This window comes from Dermacentor variabilis, chromosome 4, assembly GCF_050947875.1.
Source record: "Dermacentor variabilis isolate Ectoservices chromosome 4, ASM5094787v1, whole genome shotgun sequence".
Classification (NCBI taxonomy): Eukaryota; Metazoa; Arthropoda; class Arachnida; order Ixodida; family Ixodidae; genus Dermacentor; species Dermacentor variabilis.
The window spans coordinates 2,429,643-2,454,649 of NC_134571.1; the positions used below are offsets into that span (position 1 = coordinate 2,429,643).

General features: G+C 48.7%; 1 protein-coding gene across 2 annotated transcripts in view; it reads left to right on the plus strand.

Moving 5' to 3' along the window:
- LOC142578574 (fat-like cadherin-related tumor suppressor homolog) overlaps positions 1 to 25,007 on the plus strand; it is a 512,562-nt gene that overhangs the window by 32,038 nt on the left and 455,517 nt on the right. For both annotated transcript variants that reach the window (XR_012827230.1, XM_075687953.1), the window contains exon 6: positions 9,025 to 9,159. Coding sequence is in view for 1 of the 2 variants with exons in the window: in XM_075687953.1 (XP_075544068.1) it covers positions 9,025 to 9,159 (135 nt within the window). In the remaining variant the exon portion in view is untranslated. The remainder of the gene's footprint in view (positions 1 to 9,024; positions 9,160 to 25,007) is intronic.

Below are 25,007 nucleotides of genomic sequence, written 5' to 3' on the forward strand. Positions count from 1 at the left end.
CGCTGTGAGATGGCCTCCTGTATATATGTTCAGACCAGTAAACTGCTTTGTTTATTGGATGTGACATCATGGTCTTGACAGGTGGCCGGAAGCAAAGATTCGGTCCGCGGGTGCCATGCGGCAACTACAGCGAGCACTTTCGCGAAGTTCGTTTTTACGCTTACTGGATGGAATGGCGAAAGCTCACATGTAGACAGAAAGCTCCAAACTGAATTTGCTGATCACAGGCTGATCTGACAGCGTTGAATGTGCACAGTCAAACGTCATGCTTGTCGGCACTTTGCGATGGTGCCTGACGCATATAGACCTGTGTTACGAGTGATGGTGGACTGCTCCAGCAGTGCCGAGCATCGTAATATTTTATGTAGATGGTTGTCAGTGAATCACATGATCGGGAAAAATAAGTAAATATTTTATACTGCTGGTGGTGCCTTTTCTCAAAAGAGTGCTCTATATGAACAATGCAAAGAGAAGTTAACAGAGTAGTTGGCAAACCAGCTGGCCATAAAATTGCCGCAAAGCAGGAACTGGCCTCCCATGCCCAATCCCCTGCGGAGTCCCATGCCTCGTACATCCAGGATGTGTCGGTGCTTTGTGGTAAAGCCAATCACAACATGACAGAAGCTGACAAGGTCGGGCACGTACTGAAGGGAATTGCTGACGACGCCTTTAATCTGCTCATGTGCAAAAGCTGCTGTACAGTTAATGCTGTCATCAAAGAGTGCCGACAATTCGAGCAGGCCAAAAGCCGATGCGTCCTGCAACAATTTGCCAGACTTCCCAATACTGCCGCAACGTTGACGTGTGAAGATCAGCTTGCACAGCAGCATGCGTCGCCATAAAAGGATGTGGTCTGAATTGTGCGACGTGAACTAGGTGCGATGGCTCCCACAGCTTTCTGTTTGCGTAGCCCTGCTGCTACCCATTTTTCAGTTCACTTTGTACAAGCGATCGTTCGCCAGGAACTTGAAAACATAGGCCTACATTCTGTCTGTGCTGAGCCAACTACCACCCTTCTACCATTTTCGCTCCATCTTGATGCTTCTCTCCGTATTATCACAACCCGACGGAGTGGGGAACTGTCTACAACCAGCTGATATGTTTCACTTGTTGCCGAAACGGTCATGTTGCCCGATACTGTCGCAACTCGTGGCCCTCAATGCCTCTCACGCCGACCAACCTGTGTCGTTTTCATGGAAATGCCCGCAATGTTTCGCCCACCGCTGAGTCTAACCACATTGACAACTCTGCTAGGAACACGTGGTACAGTCATTCACCATCGCTGCACGAGCACCAGTCTTGTTCACCGCAAACATGTCGTCCATCTTCCCATTCGCCGCAGCGATGTCGCCTTTCATCCCCTGTGGCTTTTGGTGGCACCCTTTTGGAAAACTAAGAAATGCAGCCCTCGGAGGTGGTGCTGCATTGCCTACTACTGCAGGAACTCCTTTGTCTGTGCGCACAAAGAGAAGTGTATAATTGATGTTCAAATAGACGGCGTACCTGTCCAAGCACTCGTCGACACAGGAGCCCACATACCTGTGTTGAGTGCAAGCCTACGTAGAGGTTTAAAGGTCCTCACCCCAGCAGCTGTACAAGTGGTTCCTGTGGCCGACGGTGGTGTGCTGGTTGTTCTTGGAATGTGTACTGCGAGTTTAAGTATAGCCGGCCGCCCTACTTCTGTTCCCTTTGCTGTGATTGACAACTGCCCTCACGATGTTATCCTTGGATTGAACTTTTTATCCAATCATTCTGCTCTCATCGACTGCGCAACCGGTGTTCTTCAGTTAGAACTGCCTCAACTCGCCGATGCACCAAGCACCGCACCGCTGCACTTGTGTTCACTTCACGATGTGTGTCTGTCACCCGAAGCAGTTACTCACGTCAATTTGACTGCCCAGCCACAGGTTCCTGGCCGTGAATATGTGCTTCGCCTCATCGTTGTCGTGCTTTTGAACCGGAATGTTGCTGTTCTGCATATGCTGGTCGCTGTTACTGATAATGAAATCGTTTTTCTGCTTCTGAATTTCAGCCTGTGCCCTCATGTGCTTCCGGCTGGCATGTTCTCGGCCAGCGTTTGTGGTACTTAAGAATTTGACATTGAGAGTCTGAATGCCGAGAGTAGTTATTAGCGCAAATTGCAGCTCACAGCTCTGGTTCGGAAACGGATGACTTCACGAAAATGATTGCACCTGACCTCACCTCTGCGCAGGTCACGCACATACATCTCCTGCTTAAATCGTACAGTGACTTTTTTATTTCGCCAACTGGCCTTTAGGCCAAAGATCTGTTGTTCACCACTGTATAAACACTGGAGACATGAATCTTATTCATCAACGTCCCTATCGTGTATCGCATGCTGAAAGTCGAGTCATCCAATCAGAAGTGGACAAAATGCTCCGCAAGGCGGTCATCGAACCATCAGCTGGCCCTTGCGCTTCTCCTGTTGTGCTTGTGAAAAAAAAAAAAAAACATAGTACCTGCTGTTTTTGCATCGATTATCACCACCTAAACAAGATCACATGAAAATACATCTACCCACTACCATGCATCGATGATGCCTTGGAGTTCTTGCATGGAGCTTCGATCTTCAATCTGACTACTGGCCAATTTCATTTGATGAAACGAACCACGAGAAGACGACCTCCATCACGCATGATGGTTTATATCATTTCAAAGTCATGTCTTTGGCCTATGCAATCCTCCTGCGACATTTGAACGTATGATAGACTCTCTTCTGCGAGGCTACAAATGGACCACCTGTCTTTGTTATTGTGACAACGTTATTGTTTCTTCTCCCACGTTCGGCAGACACCTTACCAAACTTGCTGCAATTCTTGCAGTCTTCTGAAAAGCCGGCCTCCAAGTGAACTCCATGAAATGTCAATTCGGGCGCCGTCAGATTACCGTGTTGGGACACCTTGTTGACACATACGGTGTAAAACCTGATCTGGAAAAAGTTTGCGCCGTTCGCAGTTTCCCTGTGCCATGTTCTGCTTCTTACATGCACTGCTTCGTTGGCCTGTGTTATTACTTTCGCCGTTTTGTCAAAAACTTCGTCGATGTTGCTCGGCCTTTGCCAGATCTTTTAAAAAAGAACACGCCATTCTCATGGGCCCAGAGCAGGCTCACGCATTCGCGGCTCTCATCGGGTTTCTAACCACCCTTCCCATACTTTCCCACTTTGATACAGCTCTATGTGTCGTAATGTTGCAACTTGCGAATTGTGTCAGTGCTGAAAGAAACCTCCCCTGCCACCTGTCGGATGACTCCATCCTATTGAAGTTCCCTCTGAACCTTTCTTTCGCGTAGGCCTTGAACTGCTTGGCCCTTTTCCCACGACAACTAGAGGGTATAAGTGGATCGCCATTGCTACTGATTACGCAACACACTGCGCGGTAACAAAGGCGTTGCCGACTAGTTGCGCTATCGATGTTGCCGATTTTCTCCTCCACCGCGTCATTCTCCACCATGGTGCACCTCGACAGTTACTTACAGACTGCAGCCGCTCGTTCTTGTCTCGAGTTGTCAACATTTGCGTATAACTCGTCCCGACATGACACCGCACCCTTTATCTTTTGTATGGTTGTAACCGCACATTGCCTTTTGACACCATCCTACCATCTGTCGCACTCACATGGTACTTCACATGGTCGCAATTGGCGCTCGCACATCAAGTTATCTGATCTTGTTTATTAGCCTCACAGCATATACAAAAAGAGTGTTATGACAGTGCCATTGCGATGTTAAGTTCGCCTCGGGTGCTTGGGTGCTCCTTTGATCACCATGTCGATGGGTCAGCCTCTCCCAGAAGCTTTTCTCTCACTACACAGGGAGGGCCTTATGAAGTCCTACGTCAAGTTAACGACTTCAATTACGAGATCTCGCCATTACAGTTTGATCCATCCTCAAGTCCAACGCCTGTTGACATCATGCATGTTTCGCAGCTGAAGGCATACTTCGCTTGCAGTTCTTCGCCTAACTTGCGCTGAGACGGTGCTTCAGCACGTGGAACTCCTGTTACACAAGGATAAAGGAAGAGAAAGGAAGAAGATAACGAGACGCTGGCTGCTGCGTGTTGCTGCTGGTCAGCCATCTTAACCACATTCACTCTGCTTGTATATATATTGTAAATGCAGTCTGTCTATATTCCCAGCATCCAGGTAACAATATAGTTTGCAATCGCTTTCATAAACCTGCTCTGAAATTCATTTTTGGCTTCTCTGAAAGCTGCTCTGAAATGGGTTAGGTCTGTAGCATCACTGTATGTGCGTCTGCAGATAATTGCTTGCTTGTCCCCTCCCTTATGTTTTTTCTTGCTGCAACGTGGACAAGCACTCGTTGCCTTCTGCTGCGGTTATGTTGCTTGTACTTCATGCCGATGCAATGCTGGTCTTCAGGGTCTTCTCAGTACCCGAGAGAACAGCTTGGGTATCCATTTGATCATTTGAGCCTGCTGACTTCCTCAGCCATCCAAAAACGACTCGATTGGGTCAGAAGACACTTTGTAATTATGGGGTTTTACGTGCCAAAACCACTTTCTGATTATGAGGCACGCCGTAGTGGAGGACTCTGGAAATTTCGACCACCTGGTGTTCTTTAACGTGCACCTAAATCTAAGTACACGGGTGTTTTCGCATTTCGCCCCCATAGAAATGCAGCCACCGTGGCCGGGATTCAATCCCGCGACCTCGTGCTCACCAGCCCAACACCATAGCCACTGAGCAACCACGGCGGGTAGAAGACATTTTCCTCGTTAATTCAAAGTAAAAGCATATCCCTTCAAGAAAATGTAGAATACTCTCAACTGCCATAAGTTTGTGTGTGGATTTATTTTTATTTATTTAATTATAAATACTGCGATCTTAAACAAGATCTTAGCAGCGTGGTACGCGAGTAAGTTCACAAAAAAAAACATAAATACAAAAATAGGGAATCGCACTCAAAAAATTCTTCACACAAGCACTTCACACAAGCGCAAAAAACAGGTGCAAGAAACAGGTGCAAAAACAAGCACTTCAACATTACTTCAGCGATCTTTCTCAATCATAACAATCATAAGGATAACAAAGAGTGAGAAAAAAAAGCAGAGTGGTGCTCGAGACAGCAAAAAGAAAGAAGAGGACGAGTGGCAGGTCAGTGGGGGTGATGTGGCCTTGTGATAACCTCCAGCCATGGTCTCTAGACGACGGCGTGTGAAACACTGGCAATGCACCATCCCCCTAGAGAGCTGCGATGGCGCATAACAGCACCTGGGCAGGTTCCCTCTGCAGTTCCGGCCCCGTCCTGTGCCATGGAGGCCAGCCTAGGTGTCAGTAGATGCCACTCATGAAACGACGGAGTGTACTAGTGGGCTGAACTGAACTCAGTGGTGTTGAGGTTGAGGATCATGCAATTTTTTTTTTTTTTAGTTTTGCGAAGTCAACGAATTAGTATAAACTAATTGCGTAACTTTTTAAATATTGTGTTCAGCAGGAAACTGCCAGTATGAAAGTTGTGAATCACATTTAAATATAGGTGACTTAAGTGTTTGCAACTAAGTACCACCACTCGCCACTCGTGGTGCACGATGGCATCCTCTACCGCCGCAATATCAACCCTGATGGCCCTGAGTTAAAAAAAGACCACAAAATACAAAAACCGCTGTGTGATATTTGCCACTATTTCAGCGCCCCCACATTACCTATCAGGAAATGTCTTTGTTTGCACGCCTTTTCTCAAGGCACTTGCGTGCCATGTCGCGATTGGGTGCACATAGCGAGTGGTGGTGATGGTGTGTAGTGCTTCAAGGTGATGTGGCATAAACATATTCACTCCACTTGTGGAATAAAGCCTGAACACGCAATGCAAAAAAAAAAAAAAATGCTTAGGTTTCAGTAAAGCTTGACCGCAGAGATTGTTAATTGGGAAGAAAAATGCAATTGTCATGTTCTTCTATTCATTCACTATCACATCTTCATAGCAAGAGTGGCTGGCGCATATCTTGCTGCCACTGGAAATGCCAAGCCCGTCCTATACAGCGCTGCAGAGACAAGCGGATTTTGTTTCTTGATCGGTCGTTGAGGAGTGCTGAAATAGTGGCACTGTCAGGGGATTGTTTTTGTGTTCTTCAGGCTTTCTTTAAAGGCAACTACGAGAAGCTCCATCAGGGGTACTTAGTCGCAAACACTTCAGTCGGCCATTTTTAAATGTGATGTACAACTTTCGCATTGTCACCTTTTTGGTGAAACCAGTATTTAAAAAAAAAATGGGCTAATGTGTTATACTAATGAACTGACCTTGCAAAAAAAAAAAAAAACATACTGCAGTCTAGGCCGTGCAATTCTTGACACCACTGAGCTGGTTTCAGCCCCCTAGCACCCTCCGTTCTTAAAACAAACAATGTGAGAAGAAGCATCTTCTGCATGTTTTTCTCCTGGGCAAGCTGTGTGTACCTCAAACTAAGAGCTGTGGAAATTTCCAAGGATTGAGCCCTTCCACTAGGCCCTTCTGTGTCTGTAAGGACTATACGACATTGACTGGTGTTCGCTGGACTAAATGCATGCAGTTAAGCAAAGAAACCATTTGCCGGCGAGAATAACTGACTTTCAGAGTAAATTGGGTGCTAGCTGGGCCATAGGAGAAAGTCATCCGATCATCTTTCAAAGTAACAGGATTTATTATGTGCAATGTCTTGAAGGCGCAAAAATAATATCCTCACTGCAAGGTTGCAGCAGTGAAGCATAGAGGAGGAAGCATGATGGTGCAAAGCTCCTTCTGAGCTCATGGACGTTGCTCACTTCACAGAAGTGATGGCGCAGTGACTTAGGAAGTGTTGAAAGAATGATCTAGAGAAGACACTGTTTTCTTAGAAACAAAAAACTTTTTCCTGTCAGTGTATATTCCAGAAAGACAGTGACCCAAAGCAAGCACACATCTACCATTGTGAAGGGTTGGATTAAGGAGAGAAAGACCTTGCTGGACTGGCCAAGCCAGCCTACAGATCTGAACCCTATCGAACAGCTTTGGGAAGAATGGAAATGCCCACCTGAAGCAGAAAACCCCAACCATAGCCGACCAGAAATTGTGTCACCCTCAGCAGAAGTGGTCATTGATGACCCAAATGGTCATTGACAGTTTCCTGCAATTTGCACCTCGTCACTGTCAAGCAGTAATCGAAGCAAATGGCTTTTCTACTAAGTACTAGCCATGGCTTTTCTAAATTTGTAAGCATAGTGTCCTATGCTGATATCTTTTGTGATAAGGGCATGTCACTCGTAGGTTTCAAATTGTGATGTATTCAGAAACAGTGCAATCAGTATTTGTGAAAGTATATACCATCTTCATGGGGGGGGGGGGGGGGGCAAACACATTATCTTGTAATTCAGAGTTTGTCTACATATCTTAGGTTTATACTGGGGTTAAAGACTGAAGATGCAAAAAATGACATATTTTTGGCTGCTACTGTATATCTTTCGAGTGAGGACATTGGGGAATAAATGATGGAAGTCAAATATAAATTTGCTGATGTCATGCAATTTTCTTGGAGAGAACCTGCAAACACTAAGGAGCCTCTGAACCACCTTTGATACTTCTTTACACATTCCAAATAAATACATGCATCATGTACTAAATGTCATGACAATCTTCTTCGGCGAATGCAGTGGCACTACGTGCCACGATGACACCAAAAATGAAAAGAAACAACCCGTGCTCTTTTTCTGGCCTTTGTGGTGTCTCCTTTGTGCATTGTGATGTGAAAAAGGGTCTCCAGGTGGTGTTACAAAGGCAAGCGCTATGAAATGCAGTGCAAGTCCTTCTCCACACTGACCCGATGTGTCAACTTTCATTTTTTTCGGAGGCACCGCTGATGTACACCCTGCAAATGGCCGTGGCATGTCTCTCTGAAACATGGTGATATGGTATCATGATGCAAGTCTCGCAAAGTGCTGGTTGGTAGTAGTGCCTGCTTTTCCATTTGCCTGTCCGTTCTCTTTATGCAGTGGCTTGTCTGGCCTCTAACAACGAAATGTAATAAGTCGCATATCATTCACTACACAGTTCTACACACGCTGGCCCGGCAGCAATAGCTCATAGCGAAAAAGTGCGGTGTTGTATTAAATTGAAGTGGTTGGTGTTACCATAACTTAACATTACCATAGCATTTTAGAAATGGTGTTAGGCACAAGAAATAAGACACGGACAACAGAATAAAAGACACGGACAGGCGCACTCGATTCTGTTGTCTGATATTATTTTTTGCACCTAAAACCATTTCTAAAAGCCATGTACCAACTAGCCCGGCAGCACACGTTACTAAATTACCATAGGAGCATGACATTTGTATGGTAATGACACACTTGTGTCCACGTGCCATTTAGAGGAGCACACGACGAGGGGAAACATGCGAAGTAGAGGGAGAAACAAGCTGTGGCCACATTGTCAATGAAACGCCTGTAAATGTGCTATTACGGCATCATTCTGCACAATTCTTGTGTCCTTGTGTTTATTGTAAACTTGTACACAGATGCCACAATGTAACACATTTTTTGATCTTGTACTAGTTCAAGGACCTTTTAAGGGCTTCTGGAAAGATTTTGTGGTTGCTGTACTGTGGGATGCACTGATTGAGAGACATGGAGGATACATTGTGGTTTTAGTGTGTCTTTCAGCACACTACCTGGCTTGCAAATAATGTGGAGTAAACGAGGCCCAGAGCTTTTATTTGCACTTTCAGGAGAGCTTATGTTGTATGGTCTTGCCCACAGTTAGTCTTTAAAGAGGGCTTGCTTTCTATGACAAGTTCTCAAGCAAGTAAACTGTGACCAAGAATGGTGTTGGGGAATGTGATGTGATTCAATGGTGCTCACCCAGAGCACTCTATTTTCCTCCCGAATAACAAGTTCACTAACAGTGCTGAAGAGGAGGAGCATTGTTTGTAAGCACAATGCTCATCACAATGCTGGGCTTGCTCACTTGCGGGACAAGCCTCGCAGTCTTGTCAGAAAATGGGGCCTCGTGTCTCACAAGTGCTTGTGTGTGCAGGTGCTGGCTGCAGACCCTGACGACGTGCATCTGACGTACTCTGTAGTCAACCCGGGGCCGTTCTCCATCAACCCTGTCACGGGCCTGCTTCACGCCCATGTGCAGCTGCTCCATGGGGACACCCATGAGCTCATGGTGGGGCACCTTGTGTCTTTTGCTAGCTCCACAAGCAGTGTCTAAAAGGAAATGAAAACAAGCATTGTTTTATTAAGCCACGGAGGAATAAAGGAAATAGTATAATATAAATTTGTTAATAAAAGTCACTTTCAGAAATTTCATGGCAGTGCCTCTGAAAAGCTTCATTTGGCAAGCTAATGCATGTTTTCTTTGAACTTGTTATAACATGTTCCTAATGTTTCTTATAACTGTTCTGAACGTTTGAGCCATTGGTGGAAAAAAAATAATGTGTTAGCCACATCAAGGACACTTTTACTTTAATTGGAAAAAGCCAAATTTCTTCCTAAACACCTCTTGCTGTAAACAGGGTTCAGCTGGCACAGCAAAACAAAATAAGCATTTGAACCTTTAGATTGATGTCTTTGTTCAATATGGCCTTCAGCTGATGCTTAAATAGACAAGGCTTCAAAATTGTGCGCTGCAGTTGCACCACTTGGATGAACTTTTCATTAGTGAGATACAATACGTTATCAACCTCCCAATGGTCATTGGGGAAGGCCATCAAGACAGGGCCATTTTTTTCATTGTTTCTTAAGAATGGCATGGCACCACTCTATATTCCTTTAAAGAGCATTGTGCCAAGCTGTGTGTTAAGTGTGTTAATGTAATGGCATGCATTGTCAACTGGAAAATTGACCTAGGTTCCGAAATTTAGCAGCTGTGTTGCATCTATTTGAGAAAGGTCCTCTTGGCAGTTTGTACGGTTATGAGTAGGGTTCAGCATTTTCAGTTCAACTCTTTGAGGGCCACATTTTTTCGCAAAATGCATTTGTCCAGTCACATTTCTTTACTGCAGTTTAAATTCTTCAGGGTGACTTAGTTGAAGAAAAAACAAGCAAATAATTTCTTAAGTGACAATAAAGTGCAAAAAATTTTTTCAATATGTGTAGTTTTATGCAAGGTTGTATAAATACATGGACCAACTACCATAGTAAATTGCAGAAATGTGATAATGTCCATGCAACTTATTTTTATGTTCTGAATAGGTTTGACATGACTAAGATCCACATTTCGAAACATTCCGTTTCATTTTCCATATTTGTCATGTGTCGCGCCAAAGGTACCATCTCAGCAAAGACAGTGGTGCGATGGTCTGTGATCTACGTTTGAACCAGTGAGTGGCAGAAGAATGGAAAATTGATAAGGCTCAATAAATTATAAGGCTTGAAAATAAATGAAAAGTAATGATCGAATATAAATCAGTCGTTAGATAATACAGCCCCAGGGACACGCTGCAATATTGAAAGAGGCATTGCATGTGAGCATCCGCCAGCAAGCCCAGCAGTACCCATCCATCAGAAAATGGAGTGAGCGAGAAACTTGCAGTTATAGAAGTTGGATTGCTAGCGAAGATTCTGTCCGACCTTGTGTGCTTTGCAAACGGAGATGCAAGCATGGCACTATAGCTGATTCGTGAGTGCCTACTTGTAAACTAAGGAATGTCACAGGAGCGCGTTGAGTGATAATAATCGAGGTAGAAATCAGTTTTCAGTGCCCTTAACTGGAAACGACATATGCAAGAATGTTAGTTTTGAAGTATGCAAGCGTGGGCATGAACATGCTGCAGTGACCTAGGCGAAGCTGAAATACTCCCAAGCTACCGCAGGGGCAGACACCATAGAGCAAAGTGAAAAATCAGTTTTGACAGAAGCCAAGAAGTGGCAGCACAATTATTTTTTTAGAAGTCACATTTTTTCCTGCATTTTTTCACATGTACTATTTCTTTCTGAAATTCAGCTTTAAAGGGCTACCCCGACGTTTTTTTTAACCATACAGTAGAACCTCGTTAATTCAGAAAATTAGATAATTTAAGCTCATCCTTTGGTCCCGACAGGCACATGCATAACTTAATGTAATGAAACTCGTTAATTCTGACATATTTAACTGCACATCAGTTAATTAGGACAACTCTTGGAGCTGGGCGAGCGCAGAGTGCCGTAAATGTCAACAATGTCAATTTCAACAATGTAATGTGTAACAACTAAATAAGCATTATTAAAATTGATCAATGGCAGAATTCGAACACAGGACCTTTAGCACAGAGGCCTGATATTGAAACCATTGCGTCACGGACGCATGCATCAACAAGCGATGTGAAACGCCCTTATGAATTTATCGCCGGCATGCCAGGGCCTTGACACACTTGGCGCGTTTTGATTTGGCCACCTCTGCAAGCTCAGTCGTTGCAATTAATAGTGATCATGCGTGTTCGCATCGTCTTCTGCACTCGAAGAGTATAGATTGCTCTCAAATTTACGACAATGAAGGCATGTAAAGCATAATAAACAAAGCCACAAAAACGTCTGAATACACAAGCATGAAGATCAGACAAGTCCATGTACTTCCCATCATTTCCATGGTGGATCAACAACTACAGCGCCAGAGTTCCCTCTAGTATACAGCCGAACCCGACTATATCGAACCCGTTTACATTGAATTATTCTATATATCGAAGAATTTCTGGACACGGTATAGGTACAATGAGTATATAAGCAAAAGTTACGTTTACATCGAACAAAAATAGCAGCTACTCCCGATATATCAAAAGTCGAACGGTGGAAAAGTGCCCCCAGAAGTTGGCTTTCCCTCGCTGTTGCGGGGAAACCCGACGGCGCGGCTCCATCCAACCGCTCTCCCTACCGTGCCCACGCTGCTTCGAACGAGCCGTCGACAACCCCCTGCAAAAAATGATCCTGGCCCGCCCGCAGCGCTTGCTCAGACAGCCAATCAGGGGCTCTTGTGCCCTCGTCGTGCAAAATGGCGAAAGTGCGAGTTGTCTCGGTGCTTTTCTGGTCCATTGTGTGTGTGCCTTGTGGGCCTTCTCCCGCAGTGTTGCCGTGATGAAGCGGCAGAATTTGCCTTTTGTCGTGAAGCTCGAAATCATAAATCGGGTCGAACGCGGTGAGAAGTCGAATGTGTCCCCGCAGCGTGAATGATTCCGAGGAACACTCTCAGGACAATCTTGAAGAATAAGGGGAAAATTAGGGCTAATGTGGCCACTCTCTCGCCCTGGTGCCCGTGGCGCCCAACGCGTATGCATGGCCGTGTACGGGTGGTTCATTTGAAATTGCTTCAGCCGTGCCGGCTTCCGTGTGCTCAATGATGACTGTGAATTCTGATGAATGCGACGCAGCCGTTGCCGGTGTTGCCGAAACTTGGAGCGAGCTGTCAGAATTTCCGGAAGCTATTGACGAATCAACAGTGGACGAGTTTGGGAGTGCAAATGATGGTGTCGCGACCATGGGAGAGCCCGAAAACGAAGACTACATTGCTGTCGTTGTACCGAGCACAAGTGAAAGTGGGCACAATGAGGAAAGCAACGACGGTCCTTTGCCTACATTCTCCGAAGTGATAGGTGCGCTCGCACTAGTGGGGTGCTTCTGCGTGAATGCGGAAGGTTGCAGCCTCAGCTGCTCCTGACTCCTTAGACAATTTGGAGAAATGCGTGCGTCGCAGGCAGCGAAATTGCCCGAGCAGAAAGAAATGCAGGACTATTTCTTGCGAAACTGAGCTAGTTTCATCAATAAAGTGGTTTTATATATGGTATGTGCTTTTATGACATCCAATTATTCAGCAGGTTTATATCGAATTATGCTCTATATCGAACTGATAGGCGTTTTTTCTGCAAGTTCGATATAGCCGTGTTCGACTGTATTGTGGGAAACTCTATGATCGTACATGAGAGACAACACCAGAACGCTCTGTGTCTATGTGTGCTTTTAAAGCCTTTATTTATTCTCGTGTTTACTGCCACGCATAGCACCGTGTCGGCCATGTGCCTTCATAACTACGCAGTTGCCATTCATGATTGCATCGATAACGACCGCGGTTTCGTCCGCTGTTGCAGCAAGCGATAGTGTCGTTTTGACTTTAGAAGAACTTGTTGTTAGGCGAGTTGGTAGATATTAGCGAACATTGTTTAACTGCGCGAACAAACAAACCACAAAGACAGCAAGGGACAAGGATGGGCGCAGACTTGCAACTAAAGTTTATTCCACAACGTCCACATATATCGTTTTGACTCAGTGCAGATGTCAGCCACTCGACTTCAGAACCGCAAAGTCGCCATCCATAATCGTGTAGACAGCGGCCACGGTTACACCAAACAGTAGTTTCATTTTGACTCAGTGTGTGTGTCAGCCGCTTGCCTTCAGAACCGCAAGGTTGTCATCCATGATCGTGTAGACAGTGGTCACGGTTCCGGCAAACTGTAGTTTCGTTTTGACTCGGTACGTGTGTCAGCTGCTCGCCTTCAGAATCGCAAGGTCACCGTCCATGACTGTGTCGACAGCAGCCAAGGTTGTGGCAAACAGTAGCATTTTGACTCACTCCATGTGTCAGCCGCTCGCCTTCAGAGCAGCAAGGTCGCCGTCCATGATTGTATCGACAGCGGCCGCTGTTGCGGCAAAGAGTAGTTGCGTTTTGCTCAGTGCGTGTGTCAGCCGCTTGCCTTCAGAGCCAAAATGTCGCCCTCCAGGATTGTGTGGATCGTGAACTGGCGCTCCCGAAAGTGCGTCAGCTGCGGCATTGCTTTTTCTTTGCGGTAGCACATGATGAAGTCGTAACGCTATAGCAGCAGTGCCCAACGCGCCAGGCAGCCACTTGGCTCGCTCAAGTGCCTCAACCAAGTGAGAGCCATGTGGTCAGTCTCAATCTTGAATGCTACTCCATCATTGTAATAGTTGAACTTTTGCAGAGCGAAAACTATCGCAAGGCACTCCTTCTCGGTCCCCGAGTAGTTCCTTTCTGCCGGCCGCAACGAACGACTTGCGAACGCAGCCGGTCAGAGAGTGCCTCCGTGCTCCTGAAGCGAAATTGCACCTAAGCCTAGGTCGCTTGCATCTCTTTGAATCACAAACTACCTATTCAAATTGGGCATTCAATTCAATTCGTGAGACCACGCAGTGCCGCCTCCTGCTCTTGACCCCAAGTCCACCGTTCGTCTTTCCTCTGACTCTGACCAAACCAAAAGACATTCTCTTAAATTGAAAGAGCCCCCAGTGACAAGTGAAAGCCGTTTTCCTTTTGCCACGCTTGTCCATTTCGACCTGAAAGTATTCGCGACTAGCATCGAGCGTCTTAAAGTACTTCGCACCGTTTAGGTTAGACACTAAAGAGGAAATGGAGGGTAGAGGGTACGCATCCTTCTTCGTAACCTCATTCAGCCTGAGGTAGTCTACGCAAAGGCGATAGGTATTGTCCTTCTTCGGTACTACAACTACCGGGAAGCCCCATGGGCTGTTTGACCTTTCCACAACGCCTGTGTCGATGAGTTCGTCTAAGGCGCTGTCAAGTGCTTCAGCTTAGTCAAGCTAATCAGCCGAGGATTACATTTCCATGGTGCAACATCACCTGTGTCTATCCTGTGCCTGACTAGCGTAGTGCAGCCTGGACGGTCAGTGAAAATCGCGTCGTATTTGTACAACAGCGACAACAGTTGTGCCCTTTCTTGCTCTAGCATATTGTTGACCTCTGACAAAAGCGGGTGCGCTACCCCTCGCAGAACTATGGCGCACTGTTCTGCCACCGTGTCTCTCTCCTCGCCTTCACCGATTACTGTTCGCTCGTTTGGCTGTGGTCAGGTGTGGCCCGCTCGCACCGCGCCTGGAGACTGGCGTGTCTCCACTGCCATGGGCGCTTTTGCGAAAAGCTTTAAAGGAGCACTGACACAAAAATTTGAAGTCGAGATAACTTCTGAGATTGATTTAGTTGGTCACACACACATCGTCTATAAAATATCAGCGGCGAATATCGCTTAGAACATATTTAAAATCAATTTTAAAGTACGTGCGCCCAGCCAACCGCAAAACAGAGCACCTCGCGACATTGACATCAACCGGGATTGTAAATAGCCAAGAAAACGCTACGTCATGTGGCTACGTCACGAATTTTCGTTGGCTGCCATGCGGCTTACATGTGCTCTTCTCCTCTGTTGTTGCTTGTTGTAGATGTTGTACTCGTAGTGGGACGCTCTCCGTGTCGCTGCAACTGCAGTTTTTGTCGTGTCCATCGGGATATTTCCCACACTATCAGCTTGACTGCGCTGCCACAACGTTCAACGCCGATTTGTTGTGTCTTACCATTGATTGTGGCCGATGCGAGGGTTTTGTTGAGGTTCGTCCTCGCCATCGCCGGCCGCAATATCTGAGTCGCTAAGTGATTGGCCACGTCTAAAGCGCGAGACACATGGCGCGATTTTCCGTGCGATCTGTAGTACGGCGCGTCGTGTGCGACTTGCCGCATGCGGCGATTCGAGACACATGGTACAATTGAGCGAGCGGCGGTCCAGAACCGGCGCCCCTGCGTGGAAGTTCGGAATCCTGCGTAAGTTCGAACAGAAAGTGAAAGCAACCGTATTTGCACAGCTATCTTGTTTGATACAAACGATGACAATATAAACACGTCTATGCGAGCACTGTAGACGTGTTTCCGCAAGGCCGCGTTAGCAGTATCGGATCCGTTGACAGCCGCCGATGGCCAAGAGCCGGCAGGCATAGCTCGCTGGCCCATCGATTCCGACACCGGTTGCGCTTGTGACACGATCGTTTGCAGCTCGTATAATGAAGCGCCTATGTTAGTCGGCACAACGTGTACACAGTTATGTCACGCTTAAATTGCAGCACATTAGATTTCTTTGGCGCCAACAGAAGCGAACGAGCATGCCAAGCGAGCTTGCGATCACTGGGAGACGATGTAGGCCTAGCTCGCCGGCCGTCTACGGGGCCGAGGGTCCCTGCGATGCGTCCGCAGCTCGTAATAAAGTGCCTAAATTCGTCAGCACAATCAATGCCCGAACATTGATGTTTCTCTTAAGTGAAAATACGGTTAGTTTTCCCGGAGCCGTTAGTAGCGATGAGTAAACAGGCCAGTCAGGCGAGCCGCTTCGTATACAGACGATTGCTGGCGCGTCTGCGCTTACCGCGTCCGAGTAGAAATCACGCCACCGATTTACTATTTCGCACAACGTTTTTTAACTCGCACTCTTTCGAGGTGACTTTATTCTGGGAGTTATTTCGTGTCAGAAACAAATTGTAGCCCATTTATGCGCCGTGGTCAGCGGCGAAAGAGGCCCGCGTTTCGACCAGAAAAATAAAAAATGATAAAAAACAGACATGATCGGAGCGGCGAGGCGCCTGCTCGCCGGCCCCGCTCCGCCGGGTCTACCACGTGGCCATGACGTTCACGCTACCGGCGCTGTCATTGGCTGCGGCCGTCCGTCTGATGCGGCAGTCGCAAGACCATACGTCATGGCTTTTTGCGAACACGTGACCACTTTGTTTACACTCCCGTTTGCCCCATCTCATTGCTCTCTGGAACCGAAACTTCGACTGGTCGCTACAAAAAAGACTGCAAATAATTACCTGTTGCGCTCTGAAGTAAATGAGGTTTCGTGCCGTGATTACTGGGTCATTAACTACTTATTAAAGCAGAAAACACCACGTGGATTTTTTTTGTGTCAGTACTCCTTTAAAGCACCCGTTCCATTCTCTCTGTAACCTCCGTTGCCGATGTCTATTACAATGCCCAACTTGATGAGAAAGTCTCGACCTAAAATAACAGGCACTGATAGACCAGGGAGATGTACGAGGCGTTGTCACCTGACGCGTTTCTCCCAACGGATCACTAACCTAGCTGCACTGCTCAATTGTGCCGTGCCGGAAGCAAGTCGGAAGGCGGTGTCATTATTTCTCAAGTGGATATTGTTCTCGCGAAGATGATGCAATACCTCTACCAAATCATGAAGCGCTTGCTCCGGTATTCAATAATGCAGCGAAGTTCTTTCGGGCTATCGCTAGCTCGATGAACGGCGCCTGCGAGTCCACAAGACCCCCTACGCGACAAGCCAAAGGCGCAAGTAACCCAATGTCACCACTTGTGCTTGACATCGCCACATGGGACCCACGGTGGATCGCCGGCGGCCTCGCCCGTTTCCCAAGCCATGCGCTCTGCCTCGGCCCGGCGTGTGGCTGCAGTCCCGGGCGATGTGCCCTGGTCGGCCGCATTGGCAGCAACGGCCGCCAGTGCTTTGGTGGTCTGGGCGCCCGTCGCTCCACTCTGGCCCGCCGTAGCTTCCTTGAACTGCATTTGACGTGTGCTGCTCCTCCGGCCTCGCATCAGCCTCACGTTCCTGTCGCGGCGCGCTGAGTGCGGCATTAGTCTGTGCTGTTCTCAGCACATAGGTGTAGGGGTCCAAAGCGCGGTCTGATAATTCCCAACTACGCTGGACGTGCTCCTCCGTGAACAATGCCGACGCATCGACTCTAGACGAGTGTGAAGTGATCGTGCCGCCGTTCCATGCGCATCGAGGCTCGAGTGACAGCGCCGCGGGTGGAGGCGGACAGTATGCTCGCGCCGCAAGGATGTCCCCCTGGATGCGCTTCGCCTCGGCGGCGAGTTCGTCTAGGTCTCTAAACCTACATCCTCTGAAGTAGGCCACGAAAGTGGGGTGCGCCTGCCGTGTGACGTGCTCAACCTTCTCTGCATCGGTGGCGAGAGGGTTCGCGAGATGATAAAATTATCCATCGCTCGAACATATTCCAGCAGGGACTTGCCGGATGCTGGGTACAAAGCTCCAGCTTTCTCCTGAAACGCCACTCGTAGTTGGCCGGAAGAAATTCCCCGCGGATGTTCACGCGGAACTCTTCTACCGTGCGGCATTGGTGTCCAGCCAGTTAGAACCATCGAGCTGCCTGGTCAGTCAGTGAAACCGGGATCATGTGCGTGTCGAGTTCGGTGTCTGAAAGCCCGGTTGCTTGCTGGTAATACAGCAGACGGTCGAAGTACTCACCTGCAATCGTGCGATCGTGGTACCCACTGTAGCTAGGCATTTCTTCCCTAATCCGTGGTCGCTTGCTCTGCGACGAGGCCTGCATTGTGCCTTGCAGGACGCCGGCTAAGCTCTGCATGATTTGCAACGCATTCTGCAACATTGCCTCGCTCTATGGCAAACTCTTGCCCAGAGGGCCGGATGCCTCCGCTGCCTGGGTCGAGCTATACAGTGGCCTGTGTGCCTCTGTGTCCGCGTCGTGAAGCGGCAAGGGGTCCAACATGGTATGCCTCGTATCAGGGTTAACCTCCATCCACGTGGCATTTGTGCAGTCCTGACTGTTCTGCGTGAAACACTCAAAACCCAAGCTGCCGGTTTGCAATGCACCGCGTTAGCAATAGGTTGCTGACTTTGCGTCGCTACATCTGACAACATGAACAAATCTGAGAGGTCAAACAAGCCAGCCACCATTATTCGCTGAAACATGGGTAGTCCTAGCGCCAACACACACCAGAAGACTCGCTGTGTTGCCAAATTCGATCCACGTTGGTAGCGCCAAATGTCTGGGTTCCACTCTGCGTGCGGCTAGGGCTGAAGGTGAGCTCCGGATCTAGCCCCACGCAGTCGCTTTGTGTTACTCCCCAACCCGTAGCACGGGAATCGTGGCTACGTTGTGTTCGAACGAATAAGGCAACCAGCGGCGTCAACTTTCATAATGTTTATTGCTACCAGCAATAACAAACACTCGCAGAGGGACGTCCTCTCAGTAATAGTAATAAATAGACTTGCCTCATTGTCCTGGGTGGGTCAGGCAAACGAGGTCACTCACGGGTTGCGGCAGGTGATCTCGTCTTGGCGGTGCAGGTGTTCGGCGTCCAAGAGAGAGAGTCTCTCTCGGTGGCACGCTTTTATGCCTTTTTACCTTTTGCGAGGGAAGGTCCTCCTCGCCCACTGGATACGTTTCCTTCCCGTGAGCTGGGTAGGGGGAGAGAGGGGTACGCGTGTCACGAGAGCGACGGAGAAAGGGAGGGCGCATAGCGCCTCTCTCCCTTTTCTACGCCGGCTCAACGCATCAGCCATGTGCGAACGGGAAGACGCGAGTACGCGGGAGGAAATGTAAGCGGGTGCTCCCCACAAAGTTCACCAGCCCTAAAAAGCGTCTGTTCGCCTATGTCTGCCGGGTCATCCCATCCTTTTTAGGAACCAACACAGGAAAACGCCATGGGCTGTCTGACCTTTTAACAACGCCTTTATCGAGCAGTTCGTCCAGAGCGCTGTCTAGTGATTTCCTCTTAGCCAAACTCACTGGCCTAGGATTGCACTACCATGGAGAGGCGTCACCTGTCTCAATTTTGTGCCTGTATAGCGTAGTGCAACCAGGGCGCTCTGTGAATATGGCGTCATATTCATTCAGAAGTGATGAGAGGTTAGCCTTTTCTTCCCCCGACAAACTGTTTGAGTCGTTCAGCAGCACTGTGGTACACTGTGCCACCGCAGCAGGGGTTATGGGCCGTGCGGGAGGGGAGCAGTTCCCCTCCGCACCTTTTTTTCATAGTGCGGCTGGCCAGACGGCATGTCGACCCGGCCGCAACCATTCTGAGGGGCCTTTTCGGGCACTTGTTGAGTCGGTCTGCGCACGAAGCATCATCGAGCGAAGTTGTCTCTTATGCTTTTTGAAATGTAACGAAAGGTTCCAGGGTGCCACACGCTTGCTCCCTATATCCTCCGTTGCAGACGTCAGTAACAATGCCCGTCTTGGTGAGGATGTCTCTACCAAGAATTTTAGGAACTGACAGGCTGGGAAGGTGAGCGAGGCGTTGTCGCCTTACCTGTTTCTCCGACTGCACCACAAGCCTAGCAGCACCGCTCACGTGCGCCGTGCCGCTGGCGAATAGGAAAGTCACGTTACTCTCTCTGTCTGATGCTGTTCCAACGGAGATGTTCACACACCTCGTCGCCAAAGAGTGAAGCGTTTACTCCCATGTCTAACAGTGAAAAAAACCTGCGCCAGGCAACCTCTATGAGTGGCACTGGCATGTCGTTGGGTGGTCCGAAACGTCAAGCCAGCGGGCCGAGTTCATATGTCTCACTTCGCGCTGTTGTAACCGCCACCGGCCATGCAGTGTTGCTCACCAGCGGCCCTGCTCGTTTCCCGATAGCGCATGCTCTTGGTTTGCTGGCTGTCTACAATCCCGGGCGTAGTGCCCCGGCTGGTTGCACCGATAGCAGAGGATAGTCGGCCTTTGTCGAGCTTGGTGTTCAGTACCACGCGCCGGTTGACCATTGTTCCTCCCTATCGACTGCTCCCTTACAGGCACGCTCTGCTCTGGCATCCTTGGGTCGGCATGTCGACCACGATTCTGCACACCTTGGCCATCGGTAGCACGTGCTGCAAACATGGCGTAAGTGTACGGGTCGAGAGCCCGGTCAGATAACTCCCAACCACTCCTCAGGGGCCCGTCACTGAAAGCAACCGCACCATCTTTCCGGGCACGAGTGCGAAAACTGTCCCCATTCCAAGCGCATCGCAGCTCAAGTGCATGCGACGCTGAGGGTAGAGGTCGGTATAAGCGCAAGGCGAGTATGTCCGTCTGTATGCGCTTTGCCTCCGAGGCCAGCTCATCCATATCCTTGAACTTGCCGCCTCTCAAGTAGGCTGCGAAGGTGGGATGAGCTTTTCGCGTGACCTTCTCCACCTTATCGCAATTTGGAGCAGAGGGGTCACCGGCATGATAAAGCTCTTCCGTTGCCCTGATGTACTTGAGCAAGGATTCGTCCGAATGCTTAGTGGGTAGCTCCAACTCTCATTGCAGATGACGCTGGTAATCTACAGGCAGGAATTTCTCATGTAAGGTCGTTCGGAACTCGGCCAGTGAGCATGACCGGTAGCGTTAAGCCAGAACCAGTGGGCAGCGTGATCAGTCAGCGACACTGATACGACGCGTTGCAGTATCTCGCCATCGGAGTGCCCCGTTGCCTGCTGGTAAGTCAGCATGCAGTCGAGGTATTCGTTGACGCTGACTGAATCATGGTACCCACTGTAGGTGGGCAAGTCCACCCTCACTCTCACTCCAGCAGATGTGGAGATGTCAGCAGAGTGTTCTGCAGGACACCTGTCAACCTTTCCATCAGGTGCATTGCATTGTGCAACAGCGCCCGCTGAGGTTCACCCTGGCCCGTAATGTCTGGCACAGGAGCGGGACGCGTTGAGCAGTGTGCTGCTGTGGCTCCATGCTCTCCGCAAACTCTGGCGAAGGGTTTGGCGTAATGTGCTTCACATCTTTAACACAGTAGTTCGTTTTGACTCGGTGCGTGTGTCAGTCGCTTGCCTTCAGAGCCGCAAGGTCGCCGTCCATGATTGTATCGACAGCGGCTGCTGTTGGGGCAAAGAGTTGTTGCGTTTTGCTCAGTGCGTATGTCAGCCGCTCGCCTTCGGAGCTGCAAGGTCACCGTCTAGGATCACGTAGGCAGCGCCCGTGGTTGCGGCAAACAGTAGTTTCAATTTGTCTCAGTGCGTGTGTCAGCTGCCCACCTTCAAAGCCGCAAGTTCGCCGTCCATGATTGCATCGACAGTGGCCGCTGTTGCGGCAAAGAGTAGTTGCGTTTTGCTCAGTGCGTGTGTGAGCCGCTTGCCTTCAGAGCCGAAAGGTCGCCGTCCAGGATCGCGTACGCAGAGGCCGTAGTTGTGGCAAGCAGTAGTTTCGTTTTGACTTGGTGCATGTGTCAGCCGTTCGCCCTCAGAACCGCAAGGTCGCCGTCCATGATTGTATCGACAGTGGCCACTGTTGCGCCAGAGTAGTTGCATTCTGCTCAGTGCGTGTGTCAGCCGCTCGCCTTCAGAGCTGCGAGGTCACCATCCACGATCACGTAGGCAGCGGCCGCAGTTGTGGCAAGCAGTAGTTTCGTTTTGACTTGGTGCATGTGTCAGCCGTTCGCCCTCAGAACCGCAAGGTCGCCGTCCATGATTGTATCGACAGCGGCCGCTGTTGCGCCAGAGTAGTTGCATTCTGCTCAGTGCGTGTGTCAGCCGCTCGCCTTCAGAGCTGCGAGGTCACCATCCACGATCACGTAGGCAGCGGCCGCAGTTGTGGCAAGCAGTAGTTTCGTTTTGACTTGGTGCATGTGTCAGCCGTTCATTTTCAGAGCCGCAAGGTCGTGCATGATTGTATCGACAGCGGCCGCTGTTGCGGCAGAGTAGTTGCGTTTTGCTCAGTGCGTGTGTCAGCCGCTCGCATTCAGAGCCGCAAGGTCGCCGTCCAGGATTATGTGGGCAGCGGCCGTGGTTACGGAGAACAGTAGTTTCGTTTTGACTCGGTGCGTGTGTCAGTCGCTCGCCTTCAGAGCCGCAAGGTTGCCGTCCATGATTGTATCGACAGCGGCTGCTGTTGGGGCAAGGAGTTGTTGCGTTTTGCTCAGTGCATATGTCAGCCGCTCGCCTTCGGAGCTGCAAGGTCACCGTCCAGGATCACGTAGGCAGCGCCCGTGGTTGCGGCAAACAGCAGTTTCAATATGTCTCAGTGCGTGTGTCAGCTGCTCACCTTCAAAGCCGCAAGTTCGCCGTCCATGATTGCATCGACAGCGGCTGCTGTTGGGGCAAAGAGCTGTTGCGTTTTGCTCAGTGCGTATGTCAGCCGCTCGCCTTCGGAGCTGCAAGGTCACCGTCCAGGATTATGTGGGCAGCGGCCGTGGTTGCGGCGAACAGTAGTTTCAATTTGACTCGGTGCATGTGTCAGTCGCTCGCCTTCAGAGCCGCAAGGCCGCCGTCGATGATTGTATCGACAGCGGCTGCTGTTGGGGCAAAGAGTTGTTGCGTTTTGCTCAGTGCGTGTGTCAGCCACTCGCCTTCAGAGCCGCAAGGTCGCCGTCCAGGATCATGTAGGCAGTGGCTGTGGTTGCGGCAAACTGTTGTTTCGATTTGACTTGGTGCGTGTCAGCCGCTCGCCTTCAGAGCCGCAAGGTCGCCGTCCATAACTGCGTCGACAGTGGCCGCTGTGGCGGCAAAGAGTAGTTGCGTTTTGCTTTGTGCGTGTGTCAGCCATGCGCTTTCAGAGCCGCAAAGTTGCCGTCCATGATTGTATTGACATTGGCTGCGATTTTGGCAAAGAGTACCGTATTTACTCACATAATGATTGCACTTTTTTGCCAGGAAAATTGACGTAAGATCAGGGGTCCGATCATTACGTGGGTTAAATTTCCCGCAAAAAGAAAAACAATTTTTATCGTCCTGCGTTTGCTGTGGGACACCAAAACAAATATGGCGGCTGGTGGAGCAAGCCGAACGTGCTGAACGCGATTTTTTTTCTTCTCGTGAGTACAGTACGTGCATTGAAAGAGTTTCTTCCGTATCAGTAATGAATAATATCGTTAATATCGGCAAGTTTGCGGCAATAATGTAGCCATGTCCACTTGAGGGGACAGAAACAGATGGGCGCGCTTAGCTGCCAGCGACATAGAAACACATGGCCGGCATGCTGCGGGAACTGCGGCATCTGTCTTCGCTACTATCCTAATACGGCACATTTCCGCTATGGGTGGGTGAATATCTTAGCTGTGTTACAAGCGTTGGCATATGAATAGGGTACACATTTAACATATCAGTGTAAATGTGGCTACTATCGTTGCGGCTCGTGATTTATTGCATGCCCACGAGTGCAGATGAGAAGAATCGAAAGGCGCCTTTTTTGTTGTTGTTGACCACAACCATTATAAGGCCTACACATAATAAAGGCAAGTTTGGTTCCAGCTTTTTTTTAGTCATAGAAGTGCGGAAAGTGATGAAAGTAATGAAATGAGGCATCTATTTAAGAATGCTTGGTGCATGCAGACCGCTAGGTTTGTCTTGAAGAGTTGTTTGCGTAGCATTCGACAGATGGTAAGCGTGATCAATATTGGCTAGACTTGGCACACAACATATCGCTGCAGTAAGTTCGAGGTGTGATCATTACACGGGAAATTAAAAAAATCGAATTTTGACAACAAAATTCGGGGGTGCGATCATTACGCGAGTGCGATCATTATGCAAGTAAATACGGTAGTTGCATTTTGTTCAGTGCGTGTGTCAGCTGCTCGCCTTCAGAGCTGAAAGGTCACTGTCCATGATTGCATTGACAGCGGCCGTGGTTGCGGCAAACAGTAGTTTCATTTTTACTCAATGCAAGGTTGTCAAGAATGAAGAGCACTGTCTACATTGCGATGGGCGGCAACCTGACGAAAAAAGTAATTGGGATGTGCGTGCGGTAGTCAAAGGTGTGTCTCAGATGAAGATGTATACTGCAAAGGAAGTCGCGAGGCCTTCATCGCTGCGAGTGCTAATCATTCATGAGATGACGAGAATTTCAGCTTCTGCACTGCTTTTATGCAAAATAGAAAGAAGATTTGTTCATTCATTCAATAAATAGAAGCATTTTAACGTAGTAAACATTTCCTTAGTTTCTTGATATCTTTGATAATTTCAACATTAGGTTAATTCAGCCATTTTTTCGGTCCCATGAAATCCGAATTAATGAGGTTTTACTGTATTAGGATATTGTCGCTGTCGAATGGCATTGACAGTCCTGTCACTGCTAAGGTAGGTAAATTTTCTTAGAAACTCATCAGTAGTCTTAAACAACCAATAAACGAGGTACCGAAACGGGTAGCTGCTTTGTGTGACATCACAATGAGTCGGTGAGAACAAATCCTTCACTACCGTAATGTGAACACGCAGAATGCATGCTGAACATGCAATACACATAGTGCTAATGCCAATACTTCGATGCTGACGATATCTTCTGACGACACAGGGAGCTTTTCCAGCTCTTTAAACCAGACAGTAGCGATTTCAGGGACGATATAAGCGGCTATATGAATGCTAAGGATCGCCATTTGCTTTTGACCCGCCGCTGTCGTGCGGGGCAACTGATGTCCTCAAGCTCAATGCATTGTGCAGAGGCAAGAGGAAAAGACAGACCGGTTGTGATGTCTGTCAAAACGATGATTGTCGGCTGTTGTATCGTAGAAAAAGGAGCCAGCTTCGCCGTTTCTGGGCGAAATGGCATTT